The sequence below is a fragment of the Lithobates pipiens genome, unplaced genomic scaffold, assembly GCF_037356315.1.
Source record: "Lithobates pipiens isolate NorthernLeopardFrog02 unplaced genomic scaffold, aLitPip1_a1.2 Scaffold_8, whole genome shotgun sequence".
Classification (NCBI taxonomy): domain Eukaryota; kingdom Metazoa; phylum Chordata; class Amphibia; order Anura; family Ranidae; genus Lithobates; species Lithobates pipiens.
Genome location: NW_027507903.1, coordinates 295,969,507 through 295,985,872, shown reverse-complemented (window position 1 = coordinate 295,985,872; position 16,366 = coordinate 295,969,507). Strand labels below are relative to the sequence as shown.

At 40.8% G+C, this 16,366-nt stretch overlaps 1 protein-coding gene across 2 annotated transcripts in view; it reads left to right on the top strand.

Moving 5' to 3' along the window:
- Window positions 1-16,366, top strand: part of RAB24 (RAB24, member RAS oncogene family) — a 59,595-nt gene that overhangs the window by 30,937 nt on the left and 12,292 nt on the right. For both annotated transcript variants that reach the window (XM_077472506.1, XM_077472505.1), the window contains exon 7: window positions 3,100-3,150. In XM_077472506.1, coding sequence (XP_077328632.1) covers window positions 3,100-3,150 — 51 coding nt within the window. The remainder of the gene's footprint in view (window positions 1-3,099; window positions 3,151-16,366) is intronic.

Sequence of the window (16,366 nt, the reverse complement as noted above, 5' to 3'; positions counted from 1 at the left end):
ACAGGTGTTGCACATTTGTCATTGCTCATAGTGGTATTTTTGCATTTGGTTGCGCAATTGTGATAATTGTCACATAATTGTGAAGTGGAAAGAAAATGATAAAATGGTTTTCAATTTTTTTTTACAAGTAAATATCTGAAAAGTGTGGCGTGCATTTGTATTCACCCCCCTTTACTCTGATACCCCAAACCTATTATTTTATACAAAAGAGAACAGGGCCTTTAAATGAAGTATGTGGAGGGTCAAGTGTTGTGTGGCATTATAATTAACATAGCTATAATATATGTAGAGGAGTAGGACATTTGTCTCATAATTCATATTCAATAGAAAATGTATAAACTACACATATAAATAAATACCTGCATGGAGTAAGATAATACATTAAAAACTTTATTTCATACAGTAAAACATAATACATAAATAATCCAAATAATGGATGGCACGTGATACATATAGAAAAGCCCAAAATTGGATAGCGCATGATTAGAATATAGTAAAATACATAATGCATGAACAGAATCCACAATGACGTGGTAGGATGAAGTATGCAATTTGAACACGACATCTGTTAACTCGGCATGTTTCCTGACTTGATGTCGCTCATCAGGAGCAAGCATGTACATGTGCAAGATATCTCTAGCACATGTACATGTAAGCACACTTTGGTCCCTCACCTCTGGGTCACACAGGACAAGCTCTAGCAGCAGGTCTGTCCTCACTCTGGTGCAAGCAGACAGGATCAGACTAAGTTCAGCACACATTGACCTTCATAGACATACATATTGCAGTGCTCCTGTAAGAACTACCATTCTCATAATCCTTCTTGTCTGCATGCAAGTCCTCTCTGCCACCCCTCTCTTGCTCTTTTATCCTCTGATTTGATCAGATTCTGAACTGCCAGGACTCGGAGGGTGGGGGAGAGCAGAGAGTGAACGGAGTTTACACAGATCCCATTCTTGCCACTGATCTGCAGCAAGGTGAGGGGGACAGCCCACAGCGAGAGGAGAGCTGGCTTCCATCTGCAGATTGCACATGGTTGCCCTGTAAGTATCATATAGGGTGTTTAACCCCCCCATTTCTTTTTAGATTTTTCACATCTGTGCTGTGCCTATAAGAGACCAACTAAAAATGCACAATATATCATTACAGAGATATCTTGCACATGTACATGCTTGCTCCTGATGAGTGACATAAAGTCACAAAACGCGTTTAGCTAACAGATGTCGTGTTCAAATTGCATACTTAATCCTACCACGTCATCGTGGATTCTGTTCATGCATTATTTATTTTACTATATTGTAATCATCTACTATCCGATTTTGGGCTTTTCTATATGTATCACGTGCCATCCATTCTTTGGATTATTCATGTATTATGTATTTCTGTATGAAATAAAGTTTTTTCATTTAATATCTTACTCCATGAAGGTATTTAATTATATGCATGGTATATCAATTTTCTATTGAAATGAATTATAAGACAAATGTCTTACTCCTCTACATATATTATAGATATGTTAATTATAATGCCACGTTTTGGATAAGTTGAAAGCAGGGTAAGGTTATAAAAAAAAAAATATCCCATGATTTGACCAGCTCACAGAGCACTGTTCAATCCATCATCTGAAAATGGAAAGAGTGTGGCACTAATGCAAACCTAACAAGACATGGCCGTCCACCTAAACTGACAGGCCGGGCAAGAAGAGCATTAATTAGAGAAGCAGCCAAGAGACCCATTTTAACTCTGGAAGAGCTGCAGAGATCCACAGCTCAGGAGGAAGAATCTGTCCACAGGACAACTATTGGTCGAGCACTCCACAATCTGGCCTTTATGGAAGAGTGGCAAGAAGAAAGACATTGTTGAACGAATGCCATAAGAAGTCTCAGTTGCAGTTTACAGAAGGTGCTCTAGTCAGATGAGACCAAAATGTTACTTTTTGGCCTAAAAACAAAATGCTCTGTGTGGCGAAAAACTAGCACTGTACATCACCCTGAACATACCACCCCCCCCCCCCCCGTGAAACATGGTGGTGGCAGCATCATGTTGTGGGGATGCTTTTCTTCAGCAGGGAGAGGGAAGCTGGTCAGAGTTGATGGGAAGATGGATAGAGCCACACACAGGGCAATCTTAGAAGAAATCCCCTATAAGCAGAATAACAACCCTAAACATACAGCCAGAAATACAATGGAATGGTTTAGATCATTGGTCTCCAAACATTCTAAGCAAAGGGCCAGTTTTGTGTCCTTTAGGCTTTAGGGGGGGCAGACTGTGGCCAGTGAGAGTAGAAAATGGACCAGCATCAGTGCTCCATCATTGGTTCTAATGGGGGGAATAGTGCCCTATTGTTGATATCAATGAGATGAATAATGCCTCATTGATGGTGTTAGTAGGGTAAATGGTGCACCATCATTAGTGTCAGTTGCTGAAATAGTGCCCCAAGGGCCAGATAAAAGCAAGCAAAGGGCCACATCCTGCCCCCGGGCCACAGTTTGGAGACCACTGGTTTAGATTAAAGCATATTCATGTGTTAGCATGGCCCAGTCAAAGTCCAAACCTAAATCCAATTGAGAATCTGTGGCAAGACTTGAAAATTGCTGTTCCATTCAATATGACAGAGCTTAAGCGATTTTGCAAAGAAGAACGGGCAAAAATGTCACACTCTAGATGTGCACAGCTGGTAGAGACATACCCAAAAAGACTTGCAGCTGTATGTGCAGCAAAAGGTAGTTCTACAAAGTATTGACTCAGGGGGGCTGCATACAAATGCACGTCACACTTTTCACATTTTTTTGTAAAACATTCTGAAAACCATTTATCATTTTCCTTCCACTTCACAATTATGTGCCACTTTGTGTTGGTCTATCACATAAAATCCCAAGAAAATGTATTTACGTTTTTGGTTGTAACATGACAAAGTGTGGAAAATGTAAACGGGTATGAATACTTTTTCAAGGCACTGTATAAAAAAAAATCTGCAGAACCACAGCAGTGACTACATGTGCATATACAAGGTCCAAACCTCGAAAACATTTCTGGATATTGCTTAGTACCCTTTGTCTCATGCTGTAGGAGTTCTAATAGTGTTTTTTCTCCCTGCAGAGATTAAAGCTCACCTTTGTGAGACATCTAGTAAAACAGGACACAGTGTGGGTAAGGACATGTTTTATTCAGTTACTAAAGTGTCTTCTTTTGCTTTCATCAACACTTTATCGATGTTACTTTTTTAAATCAAAGAAGTTTTTATTTAGAAAATACCCAGTACAAAAAAATAGTAATAGACCGGTAGAACCCCCCCCCCCCCCCCCATTCCATTAAACCAATGAGCACGTCCATTAACAACTCACAATCCAAGCATATCAGGTATATTAGCATGTTGCAATTCCAGTCTACATGTTTAAACAGCAAACCACTCCCCTTAAACCTTCCCGTGGCTGTACACCCAGATAGGTGAATATTTGGTATTCTATTTATAGGACCAATCCTCTACTGTATGCCACATTGTTTCACCACTTCATCATTTCTAGGATTCTCTCAGAATACACTTGGTGCTAGTCCAGGGACATTAAGCCACGGAGACCAAAGTTTTTCATATTTAATAAGTCAACCCCTATGTTGATATTTGTACCTCTCCAAAAGGAGCATGTTCCCCATATGAGTCACCCACGTTTTGACCGATGGGGGGGAGGGGGTCATGGACTTCCAGCCCAGTAAAATGACCTAGCCTGAAATAGGGCCCTTGAGAAAGTCACTCTAGTTGCTTTCTTGGGTATCGCCTCTTCAAGGATTCCCAGTAAGCGATGAATAGGGTGTAAGGGAAGATTCAACTGGAATACTCTAAGCCCTTGTACACGTGGTCGGACATTCCGACAACCAAATCCGTCAGATTTTGTCTGGTGCCCTGGTGGGATAGGCTTTCAATACTCCATTAAGAGCATGTGGTAGCATGTGGCATGTGGTAGCACTAAGAAAACCTTTAGTTTCTAATGCTGCTTTGGGTGAACTGTATGGGAGGTGAATCCATGAAATAAAGCGATTGCCGAATCCAAGCTTGGACAGAATCGCCCAAAGGTACAGCCAGCCGATACTATCAAATGCTTTTTTTTGCATTTAGTGAAAGGAGTGCTCTCTGTAACATATTATCTGCCTATGTCTGCATATTCAGGAACAACCGTCTAAGGTTGGTATCGATGGTAATTTTAAAGTGCAAGTTCACCTGTTGAAAAAAAAATAATTAAAAAGGTGAACTAACACTCCACACCAGGGTTCCATGGAATCCTAGGGCTCCTCCAGAGATTGCTAGGGGTTCCTTGAGCAATGAGAACTTTCTGCCTCAGATAAGTTCCCACTGGCAACATTAATGTTTTTAGCTATATGTAAGGGCTCTTTAAAACAGGAGTTGAATTCTTTTTAAAATAATTTATGGAGAATGATACAATACTAGTTAATAATACAAGTTTTAACATTGTATAGGGCTATCAAACTTGAATAAAGGAACTTCTCGGTTATTTATTTGGAATAACAATAGTACAGTTACCGTATAGAGAGTAATATGGGAATTTTTTATCAGTAAATATATGTGAAGAATATAATCATAGCCATTAATAAACCTTGTATAATTTGCATAAAGGAAAATTAAAAATATGTCATATATTAAAGAATTAGGAATAGAGATACAACTATGTTGGATAAATCGGTCTGTATTGGGATGTCCTGGAGAGACACCCACCCAACCAGGGCCAGGGTCCGGCTATGTGGCCCGGCTTTTCCCGGATGAATGGACGTCCCACCAAAACATCTCCAACATAACTTTGGGGTAGATTGTTTCTAAACCGATCATTTAATTTCTTCCAAAGAGTAATTCAATATAAGAATGGAATAATACATTCCCACTATTATACATATCTAAAAATTAAGTTTAATAAGTCGGAAAAAAAGGGGTGGGATCTAAAAGGAGGTTGGAGGGAATGATTGGTCTCCAGAGGGAATCAATTGTTCAAATATACAAGGCATCATATGACATTAGTGTCTGTAAAGGTGGTGAGCCTCATCAGGGTAAAAGAGCGAGAAGTCAAAATCTGGCGGTAGAATGTGTGTTATCCATGGAAGCCATAGTGTTTCAAATTTAACAAGTTTATCAAGTATGATTGCCTCCATTTTGGCATGGATCATAGCTTGTGTTACACGTTGTTACACTTCAGAGAGCTTGTCTGACTTCCAGCTATACTTTAGCTATAGATTGTTTTGCTGCCGTTGTGACATATAGTAGGAGTTTAAATTGGTGTTGTGTTATGTTTCGTGGTTTATTATTTAAGAGAGCCACCGATGGATCAAGTTGTAAAGTAGTATCAAACATTGTAGAGAGAATATTAAATATTTTTGACCAAAAGGTCTGGGCTATGGGACAAGTCCACCAAATGTGTAGTTGTATACCTGGGTCACTACAGCCTCAAAAACATTGAGGGGGGTATTGGGGAAGGAATTTTGATATTGGTGCTGGCACTAGGTACCACCTAGTAAGAACTTTATAATTTGTTTCAAGGGCTACTATGTTTGGTGTGGCGGATTTTGTATTTTGCCAGATTTGTGCCCAATCCAATGTGTCTGGAGGAAGATTTAAATCAGCTGAAACGCATTTGTCCGCGTGTGTCTGGCCAGCGCACCGGACTTAAGGCTCATGTTTTTCCTGCACATTGTAAGTGTATTTTTTATATTTTATTGGAACGAATTAAAAAGGTTTTACACTATTGGAGCCATTATTCTCTTCTATGATACCGATGCGCACTTATGAGTTCTAAGTACATGAGGGATAAACTGAAGAGGTCCGGCCTAATAATCTACTTGGTGGAGAGGGTGGTCTAAGGAGATCAGCAGAATCTGTTCCAGATCGGGGGAAACACTTAAGCCGCGTACACGCGGGCGGACTGTCTGGCCAACTTAGTCTGTCGAAACACATTTCAGCGGACAGTCCGCTCGTGTGTGGGCTTCAGCGGACTTTTTCAGCGTGCAGTCTGGCGGACTAAGTATTTCGGAATTTCCGTAATATTGTCCATCATACTTTGGTTTCAGCGGACAATCGGCTCGTGAGTAGGCTAGTTCGACGGACTAAGTATGGCGCATGCTCAGAAAGGATTTACACGGCGAAAGGTTGTATTGCTGTGTATTGGACTTCCTATTTCTAGTCCCGTCGTACGTGCTGTACAGGTCATCGCGCAAACTTTCGACGGACTGTTTGTGCATCCGTGTGTGGTCAAGTCCGTTCATTCGAAAGTAGGACGGACTGTCCGTCGGATTGTCTGACGGACTAAGTAGGCCATACAGTCCGCCCGTGTGTACGCGGCTTTAAATTTGCACGCTTTCTGTGACCCTTTGTAGTGGGGGGGTCACGAACTTCTGGTAAGGAGTAAATCTCTACACTTTGGTGGTGGATTTTGCACTGTTTGCGAATGGAAGAACCTGCTCTACAGTTTATTAATCTACTTGAAAAAGACAATTCTTTTTTGTATTTAACCATTTATAATTTTTCAGCACACTGCATCAATTGGATTGTACTGTAATAAGTGTTGTTCAGTTGCGCTGTTTGTATGGATTTTTTATGTTTGTATACAATATTACACATGTATAAGGGGTTATTCTAGAGAGTGCATGTGATATTTGCATCACTTTTGTTACTTGATGCAGTCTTTGTAAACACATACACGCAGGTGATTTTTCACGTTTTTGATACGGGTGTAGCGCAGCTTATTTATTCTTTTTTATTTATTTCCTCTGTAGTAATGTGATACAGTTAAGCTGCAGCTGTAACAGGTCCTCATAGTGACCACCTATCACGCAATGAATGTAGTAATTTTATACCGTAGCGCAGTTTCTCTTTTTATTTTTCCATTCCTGAGCTGGATGCACTACACGGCTGCCATTTTTGATATCCAGCGTTTGGCGATTTATCTCAGACCTTCTGTAAGTATGAGGTCTCCGTTTCAGACCTCTCTTGCCAATTATTCCGCCTGCCCCCATTTATCAACAGCATACATTTATTGATCTTATTATTTACATTGCAGATACAACATTCATGCCTCTTTAGAAGCGAGCAGGGTCTCGCGAAATGCATAGGGCTTTATTGATGCTCGTTTTATGCAAGTACATGCTGGGTATTATTGATGTCTGCATTATGTTTACATACTTCCCTGTCCACATGTATGTACATTTTATTTTATTATATTTACTGACCCAGCAACTTTTACGTTTTTTTGTTGCTCATGGATGTACAACATTTGTAATAAATCTTTGTATATTTACTTTCATCTGTGTTTTGTACATTGGCTATTATACCGGGTAACTCACAATCGTTGTTGCCGCTCTGTTACATAACATTTTGAAACAAATAAATAAATTGATTTTGTCTTAGTGTTTGCTGTGGACATTGGCTAAACCTCTCTCACCAGATTTAAAGTCCCAGGGCTATTTTTCTTGTTTTTTTTTTTGTGCATTATTAGGGATGGAGGTGTCAGAGGGGTCACACCAGACCTTAATCTCCTTTTCTATAGTTAGACCATGAAGTGACGTCAGTTTGTGGTTTAGGAATCATGGATATTGAAGCTAGTGAGGATTCTGTGCTAAAGTAATATCCTTCTAAGAGAGAATTAAATGTGTTTGTCATAAGTGGGGATAGTAGTGTAGTAAAGTGTTTATAAAAGGTGGCCGAGAATCCATCAGGGCCTGGGCGTTTGTGTAGTTTTGAGGATTTAATTGCAGATGTGACTTCCAAATTTGTGATCTGTTTATCTAAGTTTTCTTGTTGAATAGCAGAAAGGGAGGGAAGTTGGATAGAGGATAGTAGAGTGTCTAAGCTTTTTGGGTCGAATGTATGTGTATTTTGGTATAAATCTTTGCGTTTTCTGCAGAATTAACCCTTTCATGACTAAGCCTATTTTTGGAATTTGGTGTTTACAAGTTAAAATCCATATTTTCTACTAGAAAATTACTTGGAACCCCCAAACATTATATATATTTTTTTTAACAGAGACTCTAGAGAATAAAACGGCGATTGTTGCAATATTTTATGTCACACGGTATTTGCGCAGCGGTGTTTTAAATGCAACTTTTTGGGACACTTTCATGAATTAAAAAAAAAAAAAAACAGTAAAATTATCCCATTTTTTTTGCATAATGTGAAAGATAATGCTACGCCGAGTAAATAGATACCAAACATGTCACACTTTATAATTGCACGCACTTGTGGATTGACGACAAAGTACGGTACCTAAAAATCTCAATAGGCGACGCTTTAAACATTTTTTACGGTTACCAGGTTAGAGTTACAGAGAAGATCTAGTGCTGGAATTATTGCTCTAGGGGTGGTAATATATCACCAGCCGGTGGTTACAAATAGTCCATAGAGTGTCCGGTCAGTAAGTCCGGCTACTCAAGGATCAAGTGAGATTGTCTCCGGGACAAAAGCAGCCTCCTCAAAGGTTATACAAACAATTCTAAAACAATACGAGTCACCAATAATACATTTGTTATTATTAGGAACATTTAATAGGAGTGTTTACCTGTAACTCTGCGTTATTTCATACACTATAAGCAAAGGCAGTATTTTAAACTTAATAAACCTAAAGAATGGTGTTTGTGCATTAAAGATAGGTAATCTGTGGGATATTACAATAAACTTCTATATTTATGAATTTGAAAGGATAAAGCTCTCATCAGGGGAAAGATTGTTTGATCGTATCCTTTGAGATTACCTAGGATTTGTCACCATTAATTTAATGACAGTAAGTAAGAAGTTTCATATGTACAATATCATCATAGAAGATTTCAGTCCATTTGTTCTTCAAGATTTGGTGGAGGTGATGCAGAACGACTCCGCTTGTTGGTACTGGAGACGGCTTGTTGAATAGGATTTTCTTGTTGAGTATTGAATGAGTTTGATGATGCTCGGCGTTTGGATCCTTCTGTTGTGTTTTCTGGAATTGTCAATCAAAGTTCATGGATTGCAGTTAGAAGGGCGTCAATTTTATTGCAGGTGTATATGGTACCTTTATGAGTAAATCGAAGAGCAAATGGAAAGCACCAACGATATGGTATGTAGTGGTATTGGAGTATCTGTAGATGGGGGTTTCATCTCTTTCCTCTTGAGGAGAGTCTGTTGTGAAAGGTCCTGGAATATTTGATAACGATCACCTTGAAAAGTCAATGCATCGTTATTACGTGCTGCTTCCATTAGCTGCTCCTTTGTTCTGAAATAATGTAATTTTGTTACAATATCCCCGGGGGGGGGGGGCGCATCTTCCTTTTTGGAGGTCAGAGTTCTATGGATTCTGTCCATCTCCAATCGTTCAATGGGAATTGATGGAGGTAACTCCTGAAAGAGTGCTGTTACTGTTTATTGTAGATCTATGATGACTTCTGGTATACCATGGAGTCGCAAATTAGATCTGGCTCTGTTTTCAAAATCTTCTAAGCGTGTGTAAAGGGTGTAAAGGGAAGAATTTTCTTCTCTAAGGGCTTCTAACTCGTCAGCATGAGTATTGGTGATATCATTTATTTCCTCCATTTTGTGTTCTAATATTGATGTGCGGCGCCCTACCTCACGAATTTCCCTTGTCAGTTTTTCAGTTATTGTGTTTGAGGTATTTTGGAGGGCTTTTTTTAAGACACATTCGAACTGACTGAGAAGATCTGAGCCATTAGGGATATTCTGTAATGTTATAGGGATCATTCTGAGTTCATGGTCAGAGTCAATATATTGTGAGGGAGAAAAGTTACAGTTCCCTTTCAAAGGTAATGTAGAGCGGGAGGATTGTACTGCTGCCATTTTAGAAGCGTTTTTAATCAGGTTTTCTTTGCCTGATAGTTGTTTAAGTTTTGTCTCTTTCCCATGAAACATTATATGTGCTTGTGCCCTGCAGGCTAAATAGTAGGCAGGTTACCGTGGAGATGCAGTATTCGTCCATGACTCAAGGAGAGAAGACCGCTTTTGTCCTGGTGACAGCGAGCTCTAAGCATCCATGTCTGTTCAGCAGCTTCACTTAGCTCCTCCCCCACAGGACTTGAATTCGAAAGCAGCCTTAATGCACCTATAGCGTTAATGAGTATTTTGGATGTGTTGTACAGGCATTCATGTTAAGCAACACTCCTGTGAGATGTGTTTTTTATTTTGTATAAGGCTAAAATGGGAAATGATCACATTTGACACGTTGCAATCACATCTTAAATGCACTGTAAATGCCAAAAGCGCATGGTGTGTTTCAATAGAAGTGAATGGTGGCAGTTTCAAAGCGTCAAATGCCTGCCAAACTTTGCAGGCAGCGTTATTTTTGCCTTACTGCAATGCGAGGCAGCGTTAATGCTACAGTGTGAACACCTCCATCTGCTCCCTTTTTTAACAGTTTTGAATGGCATTGATGGTGTCCGGGAAGCGTTACAAATGCGTGTGTGAAAGTGCCCTGAAGGGGTAATTCTTCCCAATGACCACGAGTGTATGGAGAATTCTTCCCACTGACCAGCACATTAATAAATCATAAGTTGTTGATATAGTAATTTTTAGCAGGAGTTCCCTGAGACCAGAAAGTTATTTCAGGGCTCCTCTGTGTTGATAAGGTTGAAAAAGCCGGCTCTACAACCCAAGTCCTATCCCCAATTACCCGTGCCATTACCTTCATGGGTGATGAGCTGTCAGTGCCTACGCAGCCAGTGTAGCAGTTTTTGGATTTGAAATCCCTGGTCTTCTGCCCCCTTTTTTTTCCCAGGGCTTCTGGGGCAGATCAGAGTGATTCTGTGGTCAGTGGTGGCTTTCCCAGAAACCCTGCAGAAAGAAGGGAGTGAAGAGCAGTGGTTTCAGTTTCTTTGACCATTACACCGGCTGCATGGGTATTGACAGCTCATCACCAATGGAGGCAAGTGCAGCGGGGAATGGGGGGATGGGGAATGTGTAGTATTAGTTAACCTTTTAATTTTTTCTGAAAAAGTGAACTAACCCCTTTTAAAGGAACAATTCACTTAAATTAGACTTCCGGGCATCCAGGAATTACTGCACTACTTGGTTAACATTTAGAGTTCTTTTGAGTTTTTTTATTTTATTTATTTTTTAACACTAACCACAGTGCCATTGAGTGAGTTCCTGTTAGTGACTAGTGTACACTCCTTGTCTGGGTGGATGGCGCACCGCATGAAAAATAAAATCTCGCTGAACAATTGCACAGCTGTTGGCAGTTTCCTGTGTGTACAAGCCTTCTCATGTTTAACCACTTGTTTACCGGGGTAGTTTTTCAATTTTTTGCACACGTTAAAATCTGAATATTTTTTGCTAGAAATTACTTTAAGCCCCCAAACAATTTTATATTTTTTGAAAGCAGAGACTGTGAAGAATAAAAAGGTGGTAGTTGCAATTATATTATAACCAACTGTTTGGAAAAAATATGAAATAGGAGGTTTCATAGATACATAACATGTCAAGCCTTATAATTGCTCGCACCCGTGAGATTGAGAAAAATATTATGGTACCCAAAATTCCTTTTACAGGTTATCAGTTTAGAGTTAAATAAGAATTATAGGCCTAGAATTATTGCTCTCACCCCATGCTTCATGGCGATACCTCACAATTTATTTGGAAATGCACATACTCACCCTACGCTTCCCCTTTGAGTGTGTCCAGGGGTGCTTTCAAATTATTATTATAATTTTTTTTTTAAAAGGTAGGAATTTTGTAAGTTTTATGTTGTGTTTGTGTGCAATAGTAATGAGTTTAGAGTATTTTTATTGAAAATTACATTTGTTATTCTACCAGTCCTATGCTTTTAGATAATGTATAGGGGTCTTTTACAAACTCTGAAAGTTGTAAGTGAAAAAAGATGTGCAAAAATATTGTGGTCACCCTAGGTTAAAAGTGTACCTTGAGATCTGGCAGTGAAAAGGGTTAAAGGCTAAGTTTAGTGTGAAAAATAATAAATGCACATGTCTTTGCAAGTAAAAAAAAATGTGCATTATTTTTTTTTCTAAGACGCCTGCAGAGCATAGCATCTGCATTCAATGGTTGACAGGTTCAATGTCAGACACATTGTTCCTGCAGACACTTCATACAGCAATCTGTCCATACCTCTGTATTAACAGACAGTTACTGAGCTGCAAGAAGTGTCAATGGACTATGAGGGAGCTGATCAGCACTAACAGATAGGACTTTTCTTAGTTTACAGATCTGATCTTAAATGTGACAGCACTTGTGGGGGAGAAGAACCTCTACCAGCTGTCATGGGAAAAGGGAGGGGGACCCAGGGAGTGAGGGGGGACTGTTAATTAGCAGCATTTTACACCCTAAATATGGGTGTAACATGTTGCCAAATCTGAACTTATTAGGAAATCTATTCTGGGAGATACATGGGAGCTGCCATTGCAGACGACCTTCTGAAAATGCTAGTTGTCTGGCCACTGTACTTTGAGTTATTGATCCAAAAATAAACACGCAGCAAATCAGAATGAAGCCATAACTCTTGATTTGCATGCTTGTCCTGGGTGACTGAATGAAAGTATTGAAGATTTTTGGATCAGTAGGACAGCAGGGCAACCTGTATTTTTTGAATAGGTCAGCTGTGGCACCCTACATGGTCCCACAGTACAGGTTTTCCTTAAAGTGATACTTAACATACACTGTATAATTTACATTGTCCCTTCTGTTTTTGTATATAGACCTGTGATTATTTTAATTAAAAAACCTCCATCTAAGTACCTTTTTCCTAATTGATATTTAGCTGTCACGTGACCCAGATCTTTCCCAGCCTGTCTGCAGGGAAACCTAAGCAGGAGAAGCTGGTCACATGTAACAAAAACAGCCTTTGGAATACAGAGTAAAAATAAATAATATCAATAAACTGTGTCACACCCCTCCAGCCTGTGTCTATGAATAAGAGGGAAGAAAAGCCATCATTATTCTACAACATGTTTATCCAGGCCCCTTTGTGTTTCGATGGCTAGTGGGCATGGAGGGAGTGGGTGGTCATTTAGCACTGTGTATACACCCACATGTGTATAGTCACATGGGCTGCTCAGATGTGTTAGGGAGGAAACGCATAGAAACTTATGCCGCGTACACATGATCGGAAATCTGGTTGGAAAAAGCTCTGATGGTTTTCCTTTTTTTTTTTTTTTTTTTTTTATTTAGTAGTATGCGACAAACAATACAGAGGTAACTTCACAGGATGTATGATACATATGGTTACATACAGACAATCGTAGTGTGTGGAAAACAGAGCCAGAGCCAACAGTAAGAAACAGAGCCATCAGTAAGAAAACCGAGGGGAAGGATACCTAGACAATTGTGTGGGCTATTGGAAATGGGGTTAAGGCACCATCCCCTCTGCTCAAAAGGTCATAGATTTCAGCTCTGTAACCCTCGAAACACCTGGATAACTGTGGATAGGGGAAGAGTATCATGCAACAGTCAACTGGGGTCGGAAACATACCGTATTTTTCGTTTATTAAGTTAAGAAAGAAAAAGTAGGGTTGAAAAGCGGGAAAGGGGGAGAGAGCAGAGTGGGGGCTGAAATGGCAAGAAAGGATAGGAAGAGGAAAGGGGGTAGTGGGGGGTAGAGTGGGTAGGGCTGGATCCCCTCTCAGGGAGCAAGAAACCCCCCTGGCCCGCCAGCGCGATAGCTGGACATATTTTGGGACAGCAATCACCGATATTCATCACGAGCTTGCTAGATCCCGTTAAAGGTATTCCGCAGAAAAACGAAACTGGGTCCAATAGAACCATCTGTTCCCATGCTCCTCCGTTTTGTCCCTCATTGTGGCAGTCAGGTCCTCCAAACGTTCAATGTCGTTCACCCTTGCGAACCACTGGGTCACCGTTGGAGCAGATTGTTGCTTCCACTGACTGGGAATGCAGGCCCTGGCTGCATTGAGGTGATGTTTAAGTAAAGACTTATGATAACGTTTGCTCGACATGGGAGTTAGATTAAGAAGAACTGCTGCGGGATCGTTGTCTAGGGAGATGTCCGTAAACCTGTGGATAAGTCTCAGGACCGGTCGCCAGAAGGTTTGTAGTTGAGGGCAGTCCCAAAAAATGTGGAGAATGGTGCCAGCCTGTTGCGCACAGCGCCAACAGCGGTCAGATTGACCGGGGAAAATTTTGGCTAACACCACCGGTGTGCGATACCAGCGCATGATCACCTTATATGATATCTCCTGGTATTTGCTGCAAAGCGACGATTTATGGGCGAAAAAAAGTATTCTGTCCTTCTGCTTTTCAGAGAATTTAGTTTGTAGGTCCCTTTCCCATTTAGCCAGGAAGGGAGGATCTGTGGAGGAATGTGCTTCCGTCAGGATTTTGTAGGATCTAGAGAGGGACCCGCGAATTGGGCCGGCTTCTAGGCACAGGTCCTCGAAAGGATGGAGTTGTCTAGAGAAGAGCGAATAATTAGGTAAAGATCCGAGGAAGTGGGCCAGCTGTCGAGCTCTCCAGCTATTCAGTGCCACTGGAACTTGTTCTCGCATTATGGTACCCATGGGAATCCAGCCCATTGGTCCCATAAACAGAGCTGCTGTTGCCCGGTAAAGGCCCGATCATGCAGGCCTGGAGGGAATCCAGGGTGCCCCACAATAGGGGTCATAGGAGAAGGAAAATTAGTCAGATTGGATAGGCGAAAAAAACGCTCCATCTCAGCGAGCGAGGGGCCAATTAACGGGTGAGTAGTCACACATGACTCCAACTGCCCCCCCGCCCAGGGCAGGCCAGCCAGAGGGGCCCATGCCATTTCCTGTCTGATGGTTTTCCCGTCAGAATTCCGACGGAATTTCTCTCAAACTGTCTTGCCTACACACGGTCACACCAAATTCAGACGGTCAATAACACTGCAACATACAACACGTTCAACGAGACTATAAAAGGGAAGTTTAATGCTACCGAGCATGCGTCAAATTGTTTCTGAGCATGCGTCAGAATTTTGCGTGTCGGAATTGCATACACACAATCGAATAATCCGATAGAAAGGTTTTCCGTTGGAAAAATGAAGAACAGGCTCTCAATCTAAAGACCGTCGGAAATGCCAACAGAAAAAGACAGATGGGCATACACATGGTCGGAAAATCTGACGAAAAGCTCCCATCGGTCCGTTTCCATTGGAAATTCCGGCCGCGTGTATGCGGCATTACTGAAAACAGAGCATGTGCAGAGTTACCAACACTGCTTTGCAAAATCCCCGGCTACAGTGGGGACATGATCAAAAGGGGGAGATAGAGAGCAGCAGGATCAACAAGGTTTTTTGCAGAATACAGAAAACAAATCTCAGTGACAATGTGAGGATGAACAGCATGTAATACACCATTTATTGACCGTTTTTTATGATGTGGGTTTAATGACACTTTATCCCCTTGTCTATCAACATACATTTATAAACCACTTTATGTTTTCAGGATTTCCCTCAGATGAAACAGCTGGGGTAATTACTAAGGCAGTGAAACTGATCAAATCACCTGTGCAAAATAATGGAAAGCCTGAAAACATGACCTGTTAGTGGGCCATGAGGACTGGAATTGAGAAACACTGCACTAATGTAACTTGAAAAAAAAGTTTAAAATAAAATGAAGCACTGCAATGTGCACACCCACTGGTGTGAATGGGCCTTAGTTTCTTGGTGCCACAATAAGTAAAATATGCATTACCACAATGTATGGAGTGCACATGTGTACTTTATGTGTGTGTGGGGAGGAAGGTAAGTTAAACCAGTTTTTGCTGAACTGTTACCCATATTCGTTTGTGGAGAACTGCTCTTCTTTGTTGTGAGCATGCTCATTGTATGGTCCCAGCCCAGTGACTGAGCTGCCATGAACTACTGGTGGTAATTGTTTATGATCAGGAGCTTCTGATAATGTGACTGCTCTGACAGCTAATAACAGCAGTCGTGATTGAGAAGTCTGCTTCTGCCTTCTAGGATTGAGAACCTTTTAAATGGCTGTGGCAAGGTTCAAATCAACATACATTAATTGCAACAAACATGTGCATGCACCACTCTTCCTTTTTTTTTTTTTCTTGTGCATTGCAATGTTACCATCTAATGCACGGGTGTTAGAGTGAGTTGGGATAAACTATGAACGGCACCACAATGTCGTATTCTTTCCTATAACACACAGATGCGAATAGGGTGTTCTTTGTAAAAAAAAAAATTCTCTACTAGCAGGGCAAAGGTGGAGGCTTAAGTTTAGTGGAATATCAGGGCTCTGAACAGTGGCAAGTCTCAACAGCAGAAGGGTTTAATGATTTGTTTGAATGAGTTGCCACGATTAGCAGCTTGTCAGCTGCTTATCATAGCTATTCATTTAATTAGGACAGTCAGGAAGACCATTCAGATTTAAGTTAATGGTCAACCCTGAGCTC